Source organism: Homalodisca vitripennis, chromosome 5 (assembly GCF_021130785.1).
Source record: "Homalodisca vitripennis isolate AUS2020 chromosome 5, UT_GWSS_2.1, whole genome shotgun sequence".
NCBI classification, from domain to species: Eukaryota; Metazoa; Arthropoda; class Insecta; order Hemiptera; family Cicadellidae; genus Homalodisca; species Homalodisca vitripennis.
Window position 1 is genome coordinate 161,923,856 of NC_060211.1, and position 17,029 is coordinate 161,940,884.

Consider the following 17,029-nt stretch of genomic DNA (forward strand, 5'->3'; position numbering starts at 1 on the left):
TTTTGAAAACAGCGTATCCTTTAATGTGCGTTTTATACCACAGAATTGTCTAGAGTTTAACACTGTGTCATTACGTAAGCATGATACAATTTTCAAACTGCAAAATTTGCATCAGTATTATACATGGACAACGGAGTACATGTCATGTAACAGTTCAATAATTCTCAGCCAAATCCCATATAGTGACATGACTCATCACCAAACTCAATTTTGAACAGAACAGAAACGAATTTTTCAGTCCCTCGAGTGATAGGCTTTGCTAACGTGGTGTTTCCACGTTATAGAAAATACACCCTCCAAATGACTGTCACCAAATTTATTTAGAACTCGTAATAACCTGTTCAAAAGCTGTTTTAAATTCAAATCTCCCTACTAGTTTTTGAAAACTCTTTAGATTTTTGCCCAAAGAGAACCATTTCATTTTTGTAATCAATTATTTTCCCCTAATGAACATGTGCTCAATGTTGTATTGCATAAAGTACTAAATATAAACTAAACATCAGCAATATTAGGAAAGATTGTGTGCTAAAGTTAAGCATTACCTTTCCTTTTTGTAAACATGCAATGACAGTTGCAGTTGTTGAGAATCAGTTTTGTCATGTTATTATGATGAAATATTTTATGCATTTGGTTATCCTACAAGTGACCTTTTAACAATTTGTTCCCTAACGTCACATTTACTTTAAAATGGATAAAATCGTTAATTTTGTTATTTTTGAAAGAGTCACAAGTTATATAATATGAGTTTTACTGAAAACTAAATATAATAACCACATTTAGCTTTTAGCTACCATCATCTTTCATTAACGATGAATAATAACCCACTGGGAATACGAGCAAATAAAGTAAAGTGACTCAAATACGCCAATTAATAAGAAATTGTACAAGCTCCATATACCACACTAAAGGCTGATTTCCCCACACAATGAAACTACCTTAATTAATGTTTACTTCAATAAAATACAACACAAAACGTACAAACTAAGTGACAAAACAAAATTTAAAATTAGTAACGGAACATAACAAACAACCTGAATGGGAAGACTTGCTTTTTTTGCTCATACTTGAGTTGAAAATAGTTCATGGACATCATCTAAAGTGCAAAAATCAATTCATTGAAGCTTTTGAAACAAAAAGATTATTTTACCAAACAGTATCGTTTATATAACTAGATCCTCACATAACAGTGATGCTGTATCACAAAATGGGTTAAGTTTATTGTACAAGTACATTCTAACAAGAAATGTACAAACCTCTGGTTTCGTAGCTCCTTGCTGCGGCGGGGGTTTTTGTGTGGGCTGAGTATCGAGGCGGCAGAGGGTGACGGCTCCACAGCAGGAGGTGGTGGCGGTGGAGGCTTGTCATGAGGCTCCAGGCAATACGTGCAGCGCCATGGTACCTTAGACTTCCGCTCCGGTGTAGGCAGCAGACAACCCATGTGGTAGACCCTCTCGCAGGTTGAACACGGTACCAGGCAAGCCTGCACAATAATCTTAATCAACTCCCTGAGTCGAAACACCAGTAAGAAGTACAACCAAGTATAAAAAGTGTTATACCTTTTATAACCTATAATGATAGCAAGTGTCCGAAATCCTGTTATTTTTATTGTTAGAAAAATCTTTTACAATACAAACTTATACAATATTTTTAGCAGATAAATCTGGGTTTAATTCTGTCGTACACGGTATGATGTAAATTACAAACCAGTGAAAGACCTTGACGTGAATGTGTGGAGTGTTTGCAAGAGCGGCAACATGAGTTCAAAGACAATTCTGAATCACATGTTATCTGAGACAGGCTCGCTCAATACTGAACATCAAAACATCACTTTGCTCTAGTGGTGCGTTTTCTTGTTGAGATGTAATTGAGTCAATCTCACATGAGGAGAACATAACGCTAACCCTGAATACCAAGAGAAGCAGAGTTCATTGATACAGCTGAGGCAGCCATACGTGGGTTCTCCCTAAGCTCAAAACCACTGTCAAAAACTGTGAAATGTTCTAATCCACACTTTTCTTTAAATTCTTTCCAAAATTCAGTCAAAATCTTCATTTTTTGTCATGTGTACACAGCACAAACATTCAATGTTATCCAATCAAAAAATGTTTCTGTTCAATACTTTATCTATGTACGAGGCGTGTTCAGAAAGTAAGTACTGTTTAAAAAACAAAAATAAAAAGTCAAACAATTTTTTTTCAACATAATTTTATTTTTAAATGAAAGCCCAAACCTCTATTTTTTGACATATTTCCACTGATTTTCAAACACTTGTCACACCGGTTGATCAATGTAGACACTCTTCGTATAAGGTTCCCGCCAATGAATGTAGCCACGACTCCATGGCAGTTTACACTTCATCGTTGGTTTCAAAGCGGTAGCTCGCGCTTCATGTGCAGGAACAAGTGGTAGTCAGACGGTGCCAAGTCCGAGCTGTAGGACGGGTGATCGAACTGCTCCCAACGAAATTGTTTAACTTAACTAATGTTTGAATGTCACCAGCAGCAGTATGGGACCAAGCATTGTCATGGAGCAACACAATTCTGTTATTGAGCATTCCTCTCTGTTTATTTTGAATTGCTCGCCTTAGTTTTCTTAAGGTTTTGCAATACCTTGCCACATTATTGGATTCACCTCTTGGGAGAAAATTAATCAGCAAAACACCTCTCCCATCCCAAAATATAGTGCACACAACTTCTGTGCAGACATTGTCGGCTTGAATATATGTTTCTTCGGGGATTGCGTGTGTCGCCACTCCATTGACTGCTGTTTAGATTCCGGTGTGACATGACGAACCCAAGTTTCATCACCTGTCATAATTTTGTTTAAAAAATACTCACCATCATCACTGTACTGTGTAAGAAAAGTCAAAGCACTTCCAAGTCTCTTCGTTTTGTGCACGTCAGTGGGCATGTTTGGAACCCATCAGGAACACAGCTTGTGTAACCTAACTGGGCCATAACAATTTCGTACAAAAGAGTGCATGAAATTTGTTAGAAGTCATCAGATAGACGTTGTCATAATGAAACATCTGTTATCTTGGATTTTTTCGTCAACTGACCTTACCAGATTATCGGTGATGAGAGAAAACCGACCACTCCGATTCTCATCGTGAAAATTTGCTCGACTGCGATTGAACATTCTAACCGACTTTCTCACCATTCCTTCACTCATCATGTCTTCCCCGTAAGCATCTCGATGTTTACAATAAATTTCAGCCGGTTTCACATTCCTTGCATTCAAAAATCTTATTACAGAACGAATCTCACAATCGGTGGGATCACTAATTGTAATAAACATTTTAAACATTCAAAGAAAACTGAAAACACAACGTAGAATAACTAAAATTACGTGAGTCGATAGCCAGCGAATTAGGGCGACTAGTGCACAAGCGCGGAACACCGGTTACAGCACTACGGCGGCAATAGAATGAAACGGTACCTACTTTTTGAACACACCTCATATGTACACGTAGCTCAAGTTTCTCAACACACTTGGACCAGGATAGCACTGTCTGTAATGACTAGGAATGATGAATTACACAATCCTTGTAACCTGCCATGTATCAAACAGGCATGATAAAAGTTAAAAAGAACATCTACTCCAAACTTGCTGAAGGCAGCATGGAAGGAAACGTAGCCATCAAGCAACATAAACTTTTATATAATTATTTTACCACCAACAAAATTGTCATAAAGGTGACAAATGAGTGCAAAATGTATAAGTGCTGTTACAATTTCAATGGGACCTTTGTAATCCAATCAAGATGAAGTGAATGTCTCCCTCCACTTACGCTCTTCAGTCCTAACTCTGCCTAGAAGTTCACAGGGAGGTAATTTCATTTTCCAAAATCATACACATATACCCTCCCTACCAACCACTCTAAGGATTGAAATTGGTCATTATATTCAGTTTCATTAATGAATGCTTGGTATCAGTGCTACAAGCAGATTATTCTCTTATGTACCTATCCTCTTGCTATACCAGGTGATTCAGATAAACGTGTGCATTTTTTTTAGGACTGATAGAGGATATGAATGCTAACATTTTTGTCCAGATTCTCAAATGTTTTGTTTCCAAGAAAATTGAGAATTTGTGAAACGTCTTCTTGTAGGCAACGCATACTACGTACTTTGGCATTCAGCCGAAATGCCCATAGCAACACCTCTTAATCAGGCCCCTATAAAAACAAAATAATTATGAACTAATCAACTACGTTCAAAACAGTAACGGTAGAACTGTGTCCACTGTCCATACCTGCTCCTGGGCCTTGCCACAACCCGCACAGAGCCGGCAGTCCTCACAGTACCAGCCTGCAGGCCCTAGCAGCCCTTCCAGCTGTGGAACACAGGTCAGGTGCACCCCTGCTCCACAGCCGCCACAGCAGCTCAATGCCTCCTCCTGCCCCTCCCGATTCTTGGCCGCCGTGCCCAGGCACTCGCTGCAGATTGGCAACGCTGTCTTCTGCAACAACAAGGTTATATTGTAAAAAAAATCAAATCAGTTTGGCAGAACTCGGTACATTTTTAAAAATACATCTTTATAAATTATACATAGTTTTTTTTATATCATGTAATGTGACCAGTCAACATAGTTTGAAAAAACTATACGATTACATCACAATGATGCTTGGACAATTTTGAGATGATCCCGCTTGAAGTCAATAAACATTTTAACTACGGTATGAAGCATTATCGAACAACTACATCCCTACAAAACAAACTGTATTGATTAACATAAAAAGTATAAATTACTAGGAAACGTGCATTCCTACTTCACCAGCAAATCCTGAGTCACCGTTTTCGCTTATTCCTCATGTTCAAAATTGTGAATTTCGTTAAACAAATGATGGTGTAAAATATTTTATTTGGAAGTGACAAAACATCTGATATAAGTAGATTCATGTTGAAGGTATTAATTTCATTCTAAGTATGAGAATACATATCAAGAAGCTTTCATAGTTTCGGTAACATTTGAGTTTACGATATAAAAAATTGTATTTTTTACAACAATTGATATCAATTTGATAATTGATATCATTTATATGTTTTTAAATTTTATTTTATTTTTCATTACGTGATTTTTGAAACACTATACACACATGAATAAACATTATATGCCAAGATTACATTTACCAACTACCTCTGATTTAACGGGTGTTCCATTTATCTATTCCAATGATTTTAATATATATCTTTGAAATCAGAACTTCAAGATGAAGTTTTAAATTTACTTATTTTAATGATTGCAAACAGGTCATGTATAACTCTTAAACTGGCATGGATGTTGCATTGTAATGGCAGCACCGAAATCTGTATCTTTGTACATATATATCAAAAAAGAAAGTTTAATCTACACATGTAATAAACTAATTGAACATTTTTATGTTTAACTGGGGCTTACTATTTGTGTGAATTCCTGCACTACAGTTATCAGCTGTGATTCACTCACCAGTTTTACCTCATATCATTACAAAAATGTATTACATTATGTTCTACCACTTTTGTAAATGTGCTTTTTACATAGCATGTGCAGTACCAAAGAAACTCTAAATTACATTTTTTGAAAAGATTCTTTCTAAAGTGATATTCAGTTTTAATTTACAAAGTTTAAAATAAAGACAGTATGTTAATTCAGCAATATTTAATCAAATGCTACATTCTTTAGTTTTTATTGTTCTTATGTATTCAGTAAATGCAAATCCTAATTTCACAGATGTGTCAAGTCTGATAAAAAAGAAAACATAAATGATACCATTATTATTTACTGTCCATACAAATAAGGGTTAAAATTAAATACTGTGTTGCTAGTTCATAATACAAAGATTGGTTTCCTTTTAGTCTATGTATTATTATTAATTCTGAATAAACAAATACTCTAGCCATCATTTTTGTTTACATTGTGATCAAAAATATCTATGGATAATGTGGTGCTTTGATCCACCTAAACCTACACTATAGTATTGAGAATTGTCTGGTGACAAGATTGCAGTATCCCGATTTAGTTGGATAAACACAAATCCTGATCAAAAATACTTATATCTCAAATACCAAAGGAACATCACGTTTTCTGAAAATTTTAAGACAATTTCAATAACAAGAGCGCAAAAAAAAAATTATTTATACAGTAAGTGAAATAATAAATAAAACTTCAGGTGTGAACTGATCTCATAATTTTTTGTTAAATCGCAGCGCAATAAGGTGACAGATGCAGATGACTCCCAGGATTTACCAAACAGAAAAAAGCCAATTGAATAGGGCGGCAAATTTTAAAATGCGAATAGAAAATGTAGGCATATACTTTTTTTATCAGAAAATTTAGGAACAAAACTAGGTTCAGTTCGAGTTCGGTCTCTGATGTATAAACATTTTTTACAATTAACCGTTTCTAACTCATAACAATAACAGATTCGCATCTGTAAAGACTCTAATACTGGTGTATGCTATTTAATTTTCTAAAAACACTACTGGGAGTGAGTTGTCCGAGTTACGCAAGCCGCGTTCACGTGCGGCGAGCGACGTGCGACGCGTGACGTATGCGCTGTCAGTCAATAGCGCGGCGAGGGGTGGCACCGGCGCGATAGGGGAAGCTCAGGAGTGGGAGTCAATGACACACTTCCTCCCTCCTTGTTATGGCTTTTCCCGGGGCATCAACTCCTTTCCAAACATTAGCCCCACTTAACCACAGCACCCCCCCCCTCACACACACCGGGCACACCACACTACTCGGCACGCCGCTACCGTCTCACGCACCTCATGTATTTGCATCGAACCTTTTAACCTATTACCGACTAAGAGCAATTTGCACATACTATAGACAGAACATTTGGGTTACCTCTGAAGCATAATTAGCATGATCTAACGATTCATCGTTACAGGGTGTTATCTTATGTTAGATTTATGAACTGATAATTTTTTACAGCGAATATCCGTTTCAAATTACCTGTAAGCCTATAACAACCGCTTTAGCTCCAGCAGTCCATATTATACTGCAAAAATAAGTTTGTGCCTTCAGCAAAATAATAAACTATTCACAAACCCTCTAAATGTTAAAATCACTATCTCTCTAGACACAGCTTCCGCGTTAGGTTTCACCATTTATAGTTTGGGATACCCGGATGTGTTCTACGCCAGGCCCTTTCGGACGAAATTAAAATTTAAAATATGCTTGTATATCAAACCACCATAAAGTTGTGGTAAACTTATGGTTTCATTCAAAACAGTAAGGTCGTGAAAACAGCACAAATATTGGCACATTGACAACGTCTCAGTTCTCCAAGTCGTGATTATTAGAAGAGGAAAATCTTAATCCCGGTAATATACGAGGGTGATGCATCGTTTTATTTTGATGCTTCGGCCAATTTACAGGATTACGAAGTGTCAGAAATCTTTATTTTATGAATTTTTATTTGAATAAGATATGAGGAGTTTTTAGTGACCACCATAAGAGGCCTCCTGCCGAACCACAAGTGATGTGATTCAGGTCGTGTACAAATGTTCAGATTATAACAGTCTTGTCTCTAGACGAGAGTTATAGCAAGGCCACACTAGTATCGATCGGCTAATGGTAGAAACTAGTTCACGAGTACCTCTGGCTCGCTGCTTTACCGGATACAATTACGGAGAACACATTGTCAGACACAAGCTGTGTTGTGATTCAGGACGTGTACAAATGTACAGATTATAACAGTCTTGACTCTAGACGAGAGTTATATCAAGGCCGCGCTAGTATCGATCGGCTAATGGTAGAAACTAGTTCACGAGTACCTCTGGCTCGCTGCCTCACCGGATACAATTACGGAGAACACATTGCCAGACACAAGCTGTGTTGAGATTCAGGTCGTGTGCAAATGTTCAGATTATAACAGTCTTGTCTCTAGACGAGAGTTATAGCAAGGTCACACTAGTATCGGCTAATGGTAGAAACTAGTTCACGAGTACCTCTGGCTCGCTGCCTCACCGGATACAATTACGGAGAACACATTGTCAGACACAAGCTGTGTTGAGATTCTGGTCGTGTGCAAATGTTCAGATTATAACAGTCTTGTCTCTAGACGAGAGTTATAGCAAGGCCACACTAGTATCGGCTAATGGTAGAAACTAGTTCACGAGTACCAATGGCTCGCAGCCTCACCGGATACAATTACGGAGAACACATTGTCAGACACAAGCTGTGTTGAGATTCTGGTCGTGTGCAAATGTTCAGATTATAACAGTCTTGTCTCTAGACGAGAGTTATAGCAAGGCCACACTAGTATCGGCTAATGGTAGAAACTAGTTCACGAGTACCTCTGGCTCACTGCCTCACCGGATACAATTACGGAGAACACATTGTCAGACACAAGCTGTGTTGAGATTCTGGTCGTGTGCAAATGTTCAGATTATAACAGTCTTGTCTCTAGACGAGAGTTATAGCAAGGCCACACTAGTATCGGCTAATGGTAGAAACTAGTTCACGAGTACCTCTGGCTCACTGCCTCACCGGATACAATTACGGAGAACACATTGTCAGACACAAGCTGTGTTGAGATTCTGGTCGTGTGCAAATGTTCAGATTATAACAGTCTTGTCTCTAGACGAGAGTTATAGCAAGGCCACACTAGTATCGGCTAATGGTAGAAACTAGTTCACGAGTACCTCTGGCTCGCTGCCTCACCGGATACAATTACGGAGACACACATTGTCAGACACAAGTTGTGTTGTGATTCGTGTACAAATGTTCAGATTATAACAGTCTTGTCTCTAGACGAGAGTTATAGCAAGGCCACACTAGTATCGGCTAATGGTAGAAACTAGTTCACGAGTACCTCTGGCTCGCTGCCTCACCGGATACAATTACGGAGAACACATTCTCAGACACAAGTTGTGTTGTGATTCAGGACGTGTACAAGTATTCAGCAATCACGGGACTGAAAAGGAATTGCTGAAAAGGTCAACTTTTTCCTTCCTTCGCCGAGTGGCGTTTATATAGTTTAAACCTCATGCATTTTTCAAAAATATCCACTTTCCAAAAATATAATTGAGGCAGGTCTTTAGAATGAGATATCTCACATAAACCGTAATAATAAAGACGTAAAACTGCACGAGGTATAACAATGTTCACATGTGGTAAAACTGCACGAGGTATAACAATGTTCACACGTGGTAAAACTGCACGAGGTATAACAATGTTCACATGTGGTAAAACTGCACGAGGTATAACAATGTTCACATGTGGTAAAACTGCACGAGGTATAACAATGTTCACATGTGGTAAAACTGCACGAGGTATAACAATGTTCACATGTGGTAAAACTGCACGAGGTATAACAATGTTCACATGTGGTAAAACTGCACGAGGTATAACAATGTTCACACGTGGTAAAAACTGCACGAGGTATAACAATGTTCACATGTGGTAAAACTGCACGAGGTATAACAATGTTCACATGTGGTATAACTCAAGACAGATTCACTACGCTCCCAAGAGAGAAACTAATCCAACATTTTTTAACCGTAAAAACCACAACTTCCATACAATGTCTTAATTCTTCCTGATGTACTACTGTACATCTGTAGTACTGTCTATTTTGCCTAACAAAGGTAGAATTTTCATTGCAAAAAGGGTAAATCTTTAGTGCCTATTCTAGAACAGATTTATCTTGTAACCGCAAAGAGTAAAAACTGTTGGTATACACGGTTGTCCGTTGCTGTGTGGGGTTTAATATCTATCTAATCAACGTTAGCTTATGTGTATTTCGTCACAAAATCAATCCTCATCAGATTATTAATTAACACATTATCTGGCAAAGACAATTTCAATAAAATGGCATTTTCAGGAAGTGTTGACGCAACAAGCAAGTATAACTGAGCAGTCTTCGAGCTTAGTTATTTATTTATTTACTTTGCAATAAAATACTGTATTCCATTTGTATTTTCCTTTAATATAAAAATTAATTTTACTGTAACATTTTTCTTAAATACAACAGGCATATCTACAAGCTGCCTTCAAATTATACTTTCAAGCTAAGCGTACCGTTTCCTAAAATATTCACCAATGGAAAATTAAAACCGAGTTTTTAGTTACACACTAAAGCTGTTTTACAAATCATCACTTGCATATGTCTAGAACTGTTACAGCGAAAAGATAAGATTTAAAACGGTAGTAATTCCCTTGTCATTTCAGATGTCCGGTACTGAACAGGAGAAAATACGATAAACGCGTTTCCCCAGTCACACCTTGAGAAAGACTGATAACACAGTACAGTGAAACTATAACAATTTAACAATTACGCGCGAACTGTGTTACTCAAGAGTGTCAAGTCTCTTGTATGACAAGTGTACACAATATCGACAGAACATGTGCACGAACACATCCGCAAACACGACAAGGTCAAATTGAACTTGTTTAATATTATTGCTACTTTGATTAAATGCAAATATATAGTTTTATCTGTACAACCTTGAGCCGAGACATCGAGCCAGCTGCGCCGAACATTACAAATCACAGCCGTAAATACGTGGCTTTGCGCTGTCTCCTTATGGACACGATTATACACCCACTACGCAATAAAACGTAGTTAATAATTTCACAGTTGATCGCATAAAAAATTACTACTGCACAGGCCATTCCAACTAAGTAATTGATCGTATCTAAATAACAACTAATTGATTGTATCTAAATAACAACTATCACTCGTGGGCTGGAAATGTTTCATTTCTCTCCGTCTGTCTACCTGCCCGCGTGTCTTTTTCCATTGAATATCTGAAGAACAAATTGAGCTACGGACTTATCTTTCAAATAACTTCATGATATGTTTGATGATGTACATATCCCTATGTATAATTTGGCTGAGCGTTTACGGCTAACTACCCGCAGAATATTTCGGAAATCATTTTATCTGTAAACTTTAAATTTTGCACAAAACCTTATTTCTAAATACACAAAAATTAACTTGATGACGCCACATGTCTACCCATGGGATTTGGCTAAGCATTTTTGTGTTTTGCATAATCGTTACCGTTACTTAGTTATTACAATAAAAGCCTGCGCCGAGTTTAAACATTAACCTTTACTTTTTATGACCCCCTGGCCATTCTCAGACGTTCTCAGGCGGACAGTCCATGATAAATCGATTGACTAACCAATATAAGCAAGGGTCATGTTGCATAAGTTCTTGATGAGACAAGAACAATTTGTAAAACAAAATTGACGATCATTAACAAGGAAATTATTTAGTGTTTTTATTTTATTTTATTGTTTGTGAGTGAGTTATTTCATAAGCAATAGAAATTATATACACGAGGTTTTAACAAAGGTCACAAACAATTTAGATATAATTAAGAACAAAAAGGAAAAATCAGTTGGTAGCGTGATCCTGCCACGTGTGGTAAGGCAAAAATCATATTAGTTCAACAGGTCTCGAGGCGGTAGCATTACGAACAGCTCAGACGACAGAATCGAATAAAATATCATGAGAGTTTGAAATAAAACTTCTGTTGCGGGGACGGTTAGCGGGCTACCCGAGTGGCAAGATAACCCGTAACAATGTTCACCTTGAAGAGTAGGAACTCAAGAGATGACTCGGTACATCGGGTTAAAAATAAGTTTATTGAAAATAGTCACTTGGCACAACTCTGTTCACAACATGTAAAATGAAAACACCTGTATAAAATTACTACTGAGAATAAACTATGAACACCATACTTTGTGGTACTTATGTTTCACAATTCCAACATCTAATCAGTAGATAAATTAATTGTGGGCGTTGAAATGAAATTGTCAACCTCGTGCCACAGAAATAGCTCCTACAGCAACATTCAGCTTGTGTGGCAACGTACAATTGCAAAAAGTATGACCTAATGACCACCACCAACCAAATCAAATACTTTATTGCCATTGATCACATTTACATGTTGAAATAGGCATTGTCAATAAAGTAAGAACTTTAAACTTTAACGAGTTTTTATTACAGTAAAACCTTGCAGAACAACGTAAAATACCGATTGGTACAAATAATTTGATGGAGTATGGTAAACGATTTTTATCACCGAAAATATTTTCGAGACCATAAAAGCTCGAAGGGCAATGTAAATGGTCGCTGGGCACAGATAAGCTGAATGACTGTTGTGAACGATCATTTATTACAACGAAATTTTATAGGGCAACGAGAAAAGTTGCTAGATATAGGTATGTATCGTGAACGATCGTTTATTACAGCAAAATCTTGCAGGGCAACGAGAAAAGTTGCTAGATATAGGTATGTATCGTGAACGATCGTTTATTACAGCAAATTCTTGCAGGGCAACGTGATAAGTCGCTAGATATAGGTATGTATCGGAACGCTCGTTTATTACAGCAAATTCTTGCAGGGCAACGTGATAAGTCGCTAGATATATATATGTATCGGGAACGATCGTTTATTACAGCAAAATCTTGCAGGGCAACGTGATAAGTCGCTAGATATAGATATGTATCGGGAACGATCGTTTATTACAGCAAAATCTTGCAGGGCAACGTGATAAGTCGCTAGATATAGGATATTTATCGTGAACGATCGTTTATTACAGCAAATTCTTGCAGGGCAACGTGATAAGTCAGATATAGACATGTATCGTGAACGATCGTTTATTACAGCAAAATCTTGTAGGGCAACGTGATAAGTCGCTAGATATAGATATGTATCGGAAACGATCGTTTATTACAGCAAAATCTTGCAGGGCAACGTGATAAGTCGCTAGATATAGATATGTATCGTGAACGATCGTTTATTACAGCAAAATCTTGCAGGGCAACGTGATAAGTCGCTAGATATAGACATGTATCGTGAACGATCGTTCATTGCCGCAAAATCTTGTAGGGCAACGTGAACACTTAAATTTAAATACGTGAATTAACTGTGGAAAAGTATAACAGTTATTTTTACGCAATGGTTATTTAATAGCTCCGCACGTTTAATTTTAATCGTTCAGAAAGGGACGTTGGAGGGAGCGGCAGAAGTGTGCGTGGTGACGTGTAGCCTGAGTGCATGCACAAACACAGTAGAAGAGCAGGAGACAAGGTATGTGCTATTGATCACGTGTGAGGGGGTGGGGGTAGCTCAAGGGGTCGATAACACCCCACACCCCCACAACCCTCACAGGCGATGTTTACATCTGTCAATCAGCCACGCTGACCGGGCTCTATCCCCAGATTCTTACAGCATTACAACCAATATGTTTCTGTTGTCACCCGATGTTCATTATGAATTAAGTTAGTATCCACTTTATTTTTTATTATTAAACATAAATTGTTGAAGTAAAAATAAATGTAATCATTCTCAAATTAAACTTGTTTGTATTGTTGTATTCCAGTGAATTTAGTATAATTTAATGGTTTCATGAATAAATATATTCACCATTTATAAATTTCAATACCAAATAATAAATAGTACAATACACGGTCACGTAAAAAACTAAAACAGTTTGTGAATGATGAGTTAATCTATCTTCTGGCGTTTGTGCACCTGATGAGACAATGAAAATACCTATTCACCTAGATTACACTTGATTTTGTACTCTATGTGCCACTGATGTCGAAACGATGCAAAGAGTTCGTTTAGAGCTTCTAAGTCGTTGACTTTTTGAATCTCTTCAGGCGGACGTTGATTCCAGGAGTTAAACCTCTGACGTCAGATTTCAGACTTTGCACTAAGCGGTAGGTATAAACAGGAGCATAATTAACTCATAATTCGCACTCAATCGACCCTCCTCACCACAGCTAGTTGTGTAAAACAGTTTGTTTATAAGCTATGTGTGTAATAGTTGTACGCGTAGTAGTGCGGTGATTTAATGTTACACCAACCATAATGTTATCAACCATTTCACTTGGTGTATTTTTTAATCTTAATTTTTACAGAAGGAAATAAACATTAAGTTATCGCAGCACCATATTATAATTACACAGTGGTCTGACCTCGGACACCATTTAAAATTTAAAAACAATGATTTACTATTTAAAACTAGTGAAAATTCTTTTATATATATTCTCTAGCTCTATTACGTCAAATAATAAGTAAAAACTCTTTTATTGCATGGTTGTGTGAAGGGTATTTATTTCTATTATACTACTCAGATGGTTGGTAAACCTGGCCGATATTTCTTTTATATATGTACAACCAACCACCCGAATAGTATAATAAAAATTCCCTTCACACTACCATACAATAAAAGGGGTTTACGATTTATTTCGTGTAATACACAAGGAAGGTATATAACATAAATTGTATTTTTGAAATCAGTAGAATATATACAATTTCTTTAAATTAAGTGATAGATGGGTCGTTGCATTTATAAAAAACTAGCGGACCCGGCGCGCTTTGCTGCGCATTTCAATAATTTTTTGCAAAAGTTGCCCGCGGCTTCGCACGCAATTTCCCGTTGAAAACAGTACACTATATTCACTTATTCTTTTTCTATCACATTCTAAACATTGCTGAGATAATTGATAGTCGTTCCATCGTGAGCCTCTTGGGCGTATTATGAAGGTATGTACCATATTCCTGCCTCTATCTAGCTGTTACCCACGGCTTCGCACGCAAATCTTAAGAACCGAAGTCCTTATATTACTTAGTAAATTTTTTTTTTTTACTATAATAAATTTTAGATTAAATTAGTTATATCTCCGATGCCACGATTGAGCTTGCTTTGTTGTCTCGATCGAGAGAATATGTACACACGGAGTTTTGAGAACCATACTTCTGTAAAAAAAAACAACTAAGGTTGATTTTATAACATTCTTTATATTTGTAGCCAACGTAAGATAGTAATTATGATATCTGCATTACTCTTCTGATCAAGCATGAGCATGGTTTATATTAAATAAATATTGCAGTTAAAGGTGAATTTTTACGTCAAATTTGAATTGTATTATCTGGATAGTAAAGTCTATGTTTAACAGTGATTGCAAAAACAGTTTAAACAAAATTTGTCGTTTCTCTTAAGCTTACTCTATGCTTTAAAACTATAAGTGTAATATATGTTTACAAAGAACAGCTGATTAAAAATTTGAAAAGACGTTAACATATGTTTGCTGCAATGCATTTCTTATGGGTATTTCTGTAACCAGTGGGGCGGAATCCTGAATCGGGAAAGGGATGGGCATAGCTTATAAACCTTCTCCGTGGAAAAATACATATACGTACAAATTTTCATCATGATCGGTCCAATAGTTCACGATTCCATAAAGGACAAACATACAAACATTCATTTTTATATATATAGATTACGAACCCCTAGCTACATCACCTGCTTGCTGGTCTTGAATAATTTTTCATTTTATATTTTAAAACTAGAAAAAATGTAATGCAGATTTCGTGTAAAACGTTACAATATAGCTACCAATAAGAGAGGTTTGACAGTTTGAAAATGTTGACCTAAAACAGTTTTTTGGTCTATACCTGCTACAGTTTCCAAAACACCTACAGTGGACACAAAATTTGGAACACACTGTATGTATGTATATAGAAGGTTTTATTTTTATTGAAATTACTAAGCTTGGAACGAAAACTCAATGCATACAAGGTCAAACGTTGTTTGTATTTCACCGAGCAAGACGAAGATATCACGCTGCATTTTGTGTGGTGTCGTCAAAAACAAAAAAGTGACAATTTATAACTGAAATAAAGTGTGATCAAAGTACATATTATTAGTTGTAGATAAATGTTTGCTAGAGAAGCGATAACAGCCGGCTCTTCACTGTGTTGTGTTGGCCTACATCTGAAGCGGCCAGGCGCGTTGTATACGCCAGGGTAGGTCAAATCCACAAACGGTCTCTTCAATAAACAAACCTTTGGGCTCCTTACCCACGTACAAGAGATCTTATATTTGTCTGAGCCACAGCGAATATAGTTGGAAGGCGTATTCTGGTTAACAATGAAGACTGTTATATGGATACCACCACACACACACGCTCTCCACTTCTCTCTAATAAGAGGTTTGTCTGCTATAATGAAACGACCTTGGTTTTCACTTCAGAAAGTGTATTTTTACTCGTTGTAAAAATAATAATCAACACGCATTCGCGCATGTTTTTCAGTTCTCTCTTCTTAAGTGTGTTGTACTTTTTTAACATTTAAATTATAAAGTACAAAAGTGTTTAAATGTTTTTCTGAGTGTCAAAAAAGTTTTCATATACTAGTCGTAGAATTGTGTGGTAAACTATTTGTTTAAAAAAATGTACCATTACTACATTATGCATCCAAACGTGTTTATTAGTTTTTAATGCAATAAATATTTAGATAGTACCGGAGCCCATCTGTAATTATATGAGTATATAATAATGTACACAACCATAACAGATAACGCAACTGCGTAACACGTCATAACATGACAGGTGCGTAACACACTGTTACTAACCAATGTTGTGACAACATTTCATCAGTCAACATTATTTGCAATGAATATTGTTTAACATGAAATTAATGTAATCGGTAATTTCGAACCTCTGTACATGTTTTCTAATGTAGAATACTGTGCTGTTAAATTGACGGATAACTGAGGAGGAAGAGACCTCTGCACGAGAGATATTCCCGAATATTCCTACCAGAAGTACACGCCAAGAAATCTTGGCACAGCGGCCAAATATATTGTTCACAAATCGCTGTACGTCAGACCTAGTGATGGTAACAACTTCACAAGCTTCACTAGGACATTCATTTACAGTACTCCTCAACATAATCACATGTTAGATATTCACTCGCGTATCAGCTTTTACAACATTTCCGTTTCACCGAGAACTGCACTCAACGAGATGTCTCAATGAGACCAGCAACCAAAATCCATTAGTGTCCTATCACCAGTCCCATCTATAGTATTACCTACATTTGTACATTTGAATCGCGTTGTGAACAATTTTTCTGTGATACTACCTCTCTTTCTGCACAAAGACTATGCGTCACTTCACGCATCACTGAAGGTGCGCGGTAAACAGCTGTCACTCACACTATTATATCAGTTCATTAATTAACCATTCTTGAACTTGCATATGACATCAGTATTGAAACTTTTGAGCGCCG

The 17,029-nt window shown here is 36.8% G+C and overlaps 1 protein-coding gene across 4 annotated transcripts in view; it reads right to left on the reverse strand.

The window, feature by feature from the left end:
- Positions 1-17,029, reverse strand: part of LOC124363065 (histone acetyltransferase KAT6A) — an 84,955-nt gene that overhangs the window by 29,347 nt on the left and 38,579 nt on the right. For all 4 annotated transcript variants that reach the window (XM_046818149.1, XM_046818146.1, XM_046818147.1 and 1 more), the window contains 2 exons: positions 4,255-4,461; positions 1,254-1,480 (listed from right to left, as the gene is read on the reverse strand). In XM_046818149.1, coding sequence (XP_046674105.1) covers positions 1,254-1,480; positions 4,255-4,461 — 434 coding nt within the window. The remainder of the gene's footprint in view (positions 1-1,253; positions 1,481-4,254; positions 4,462-17,029) is intronic.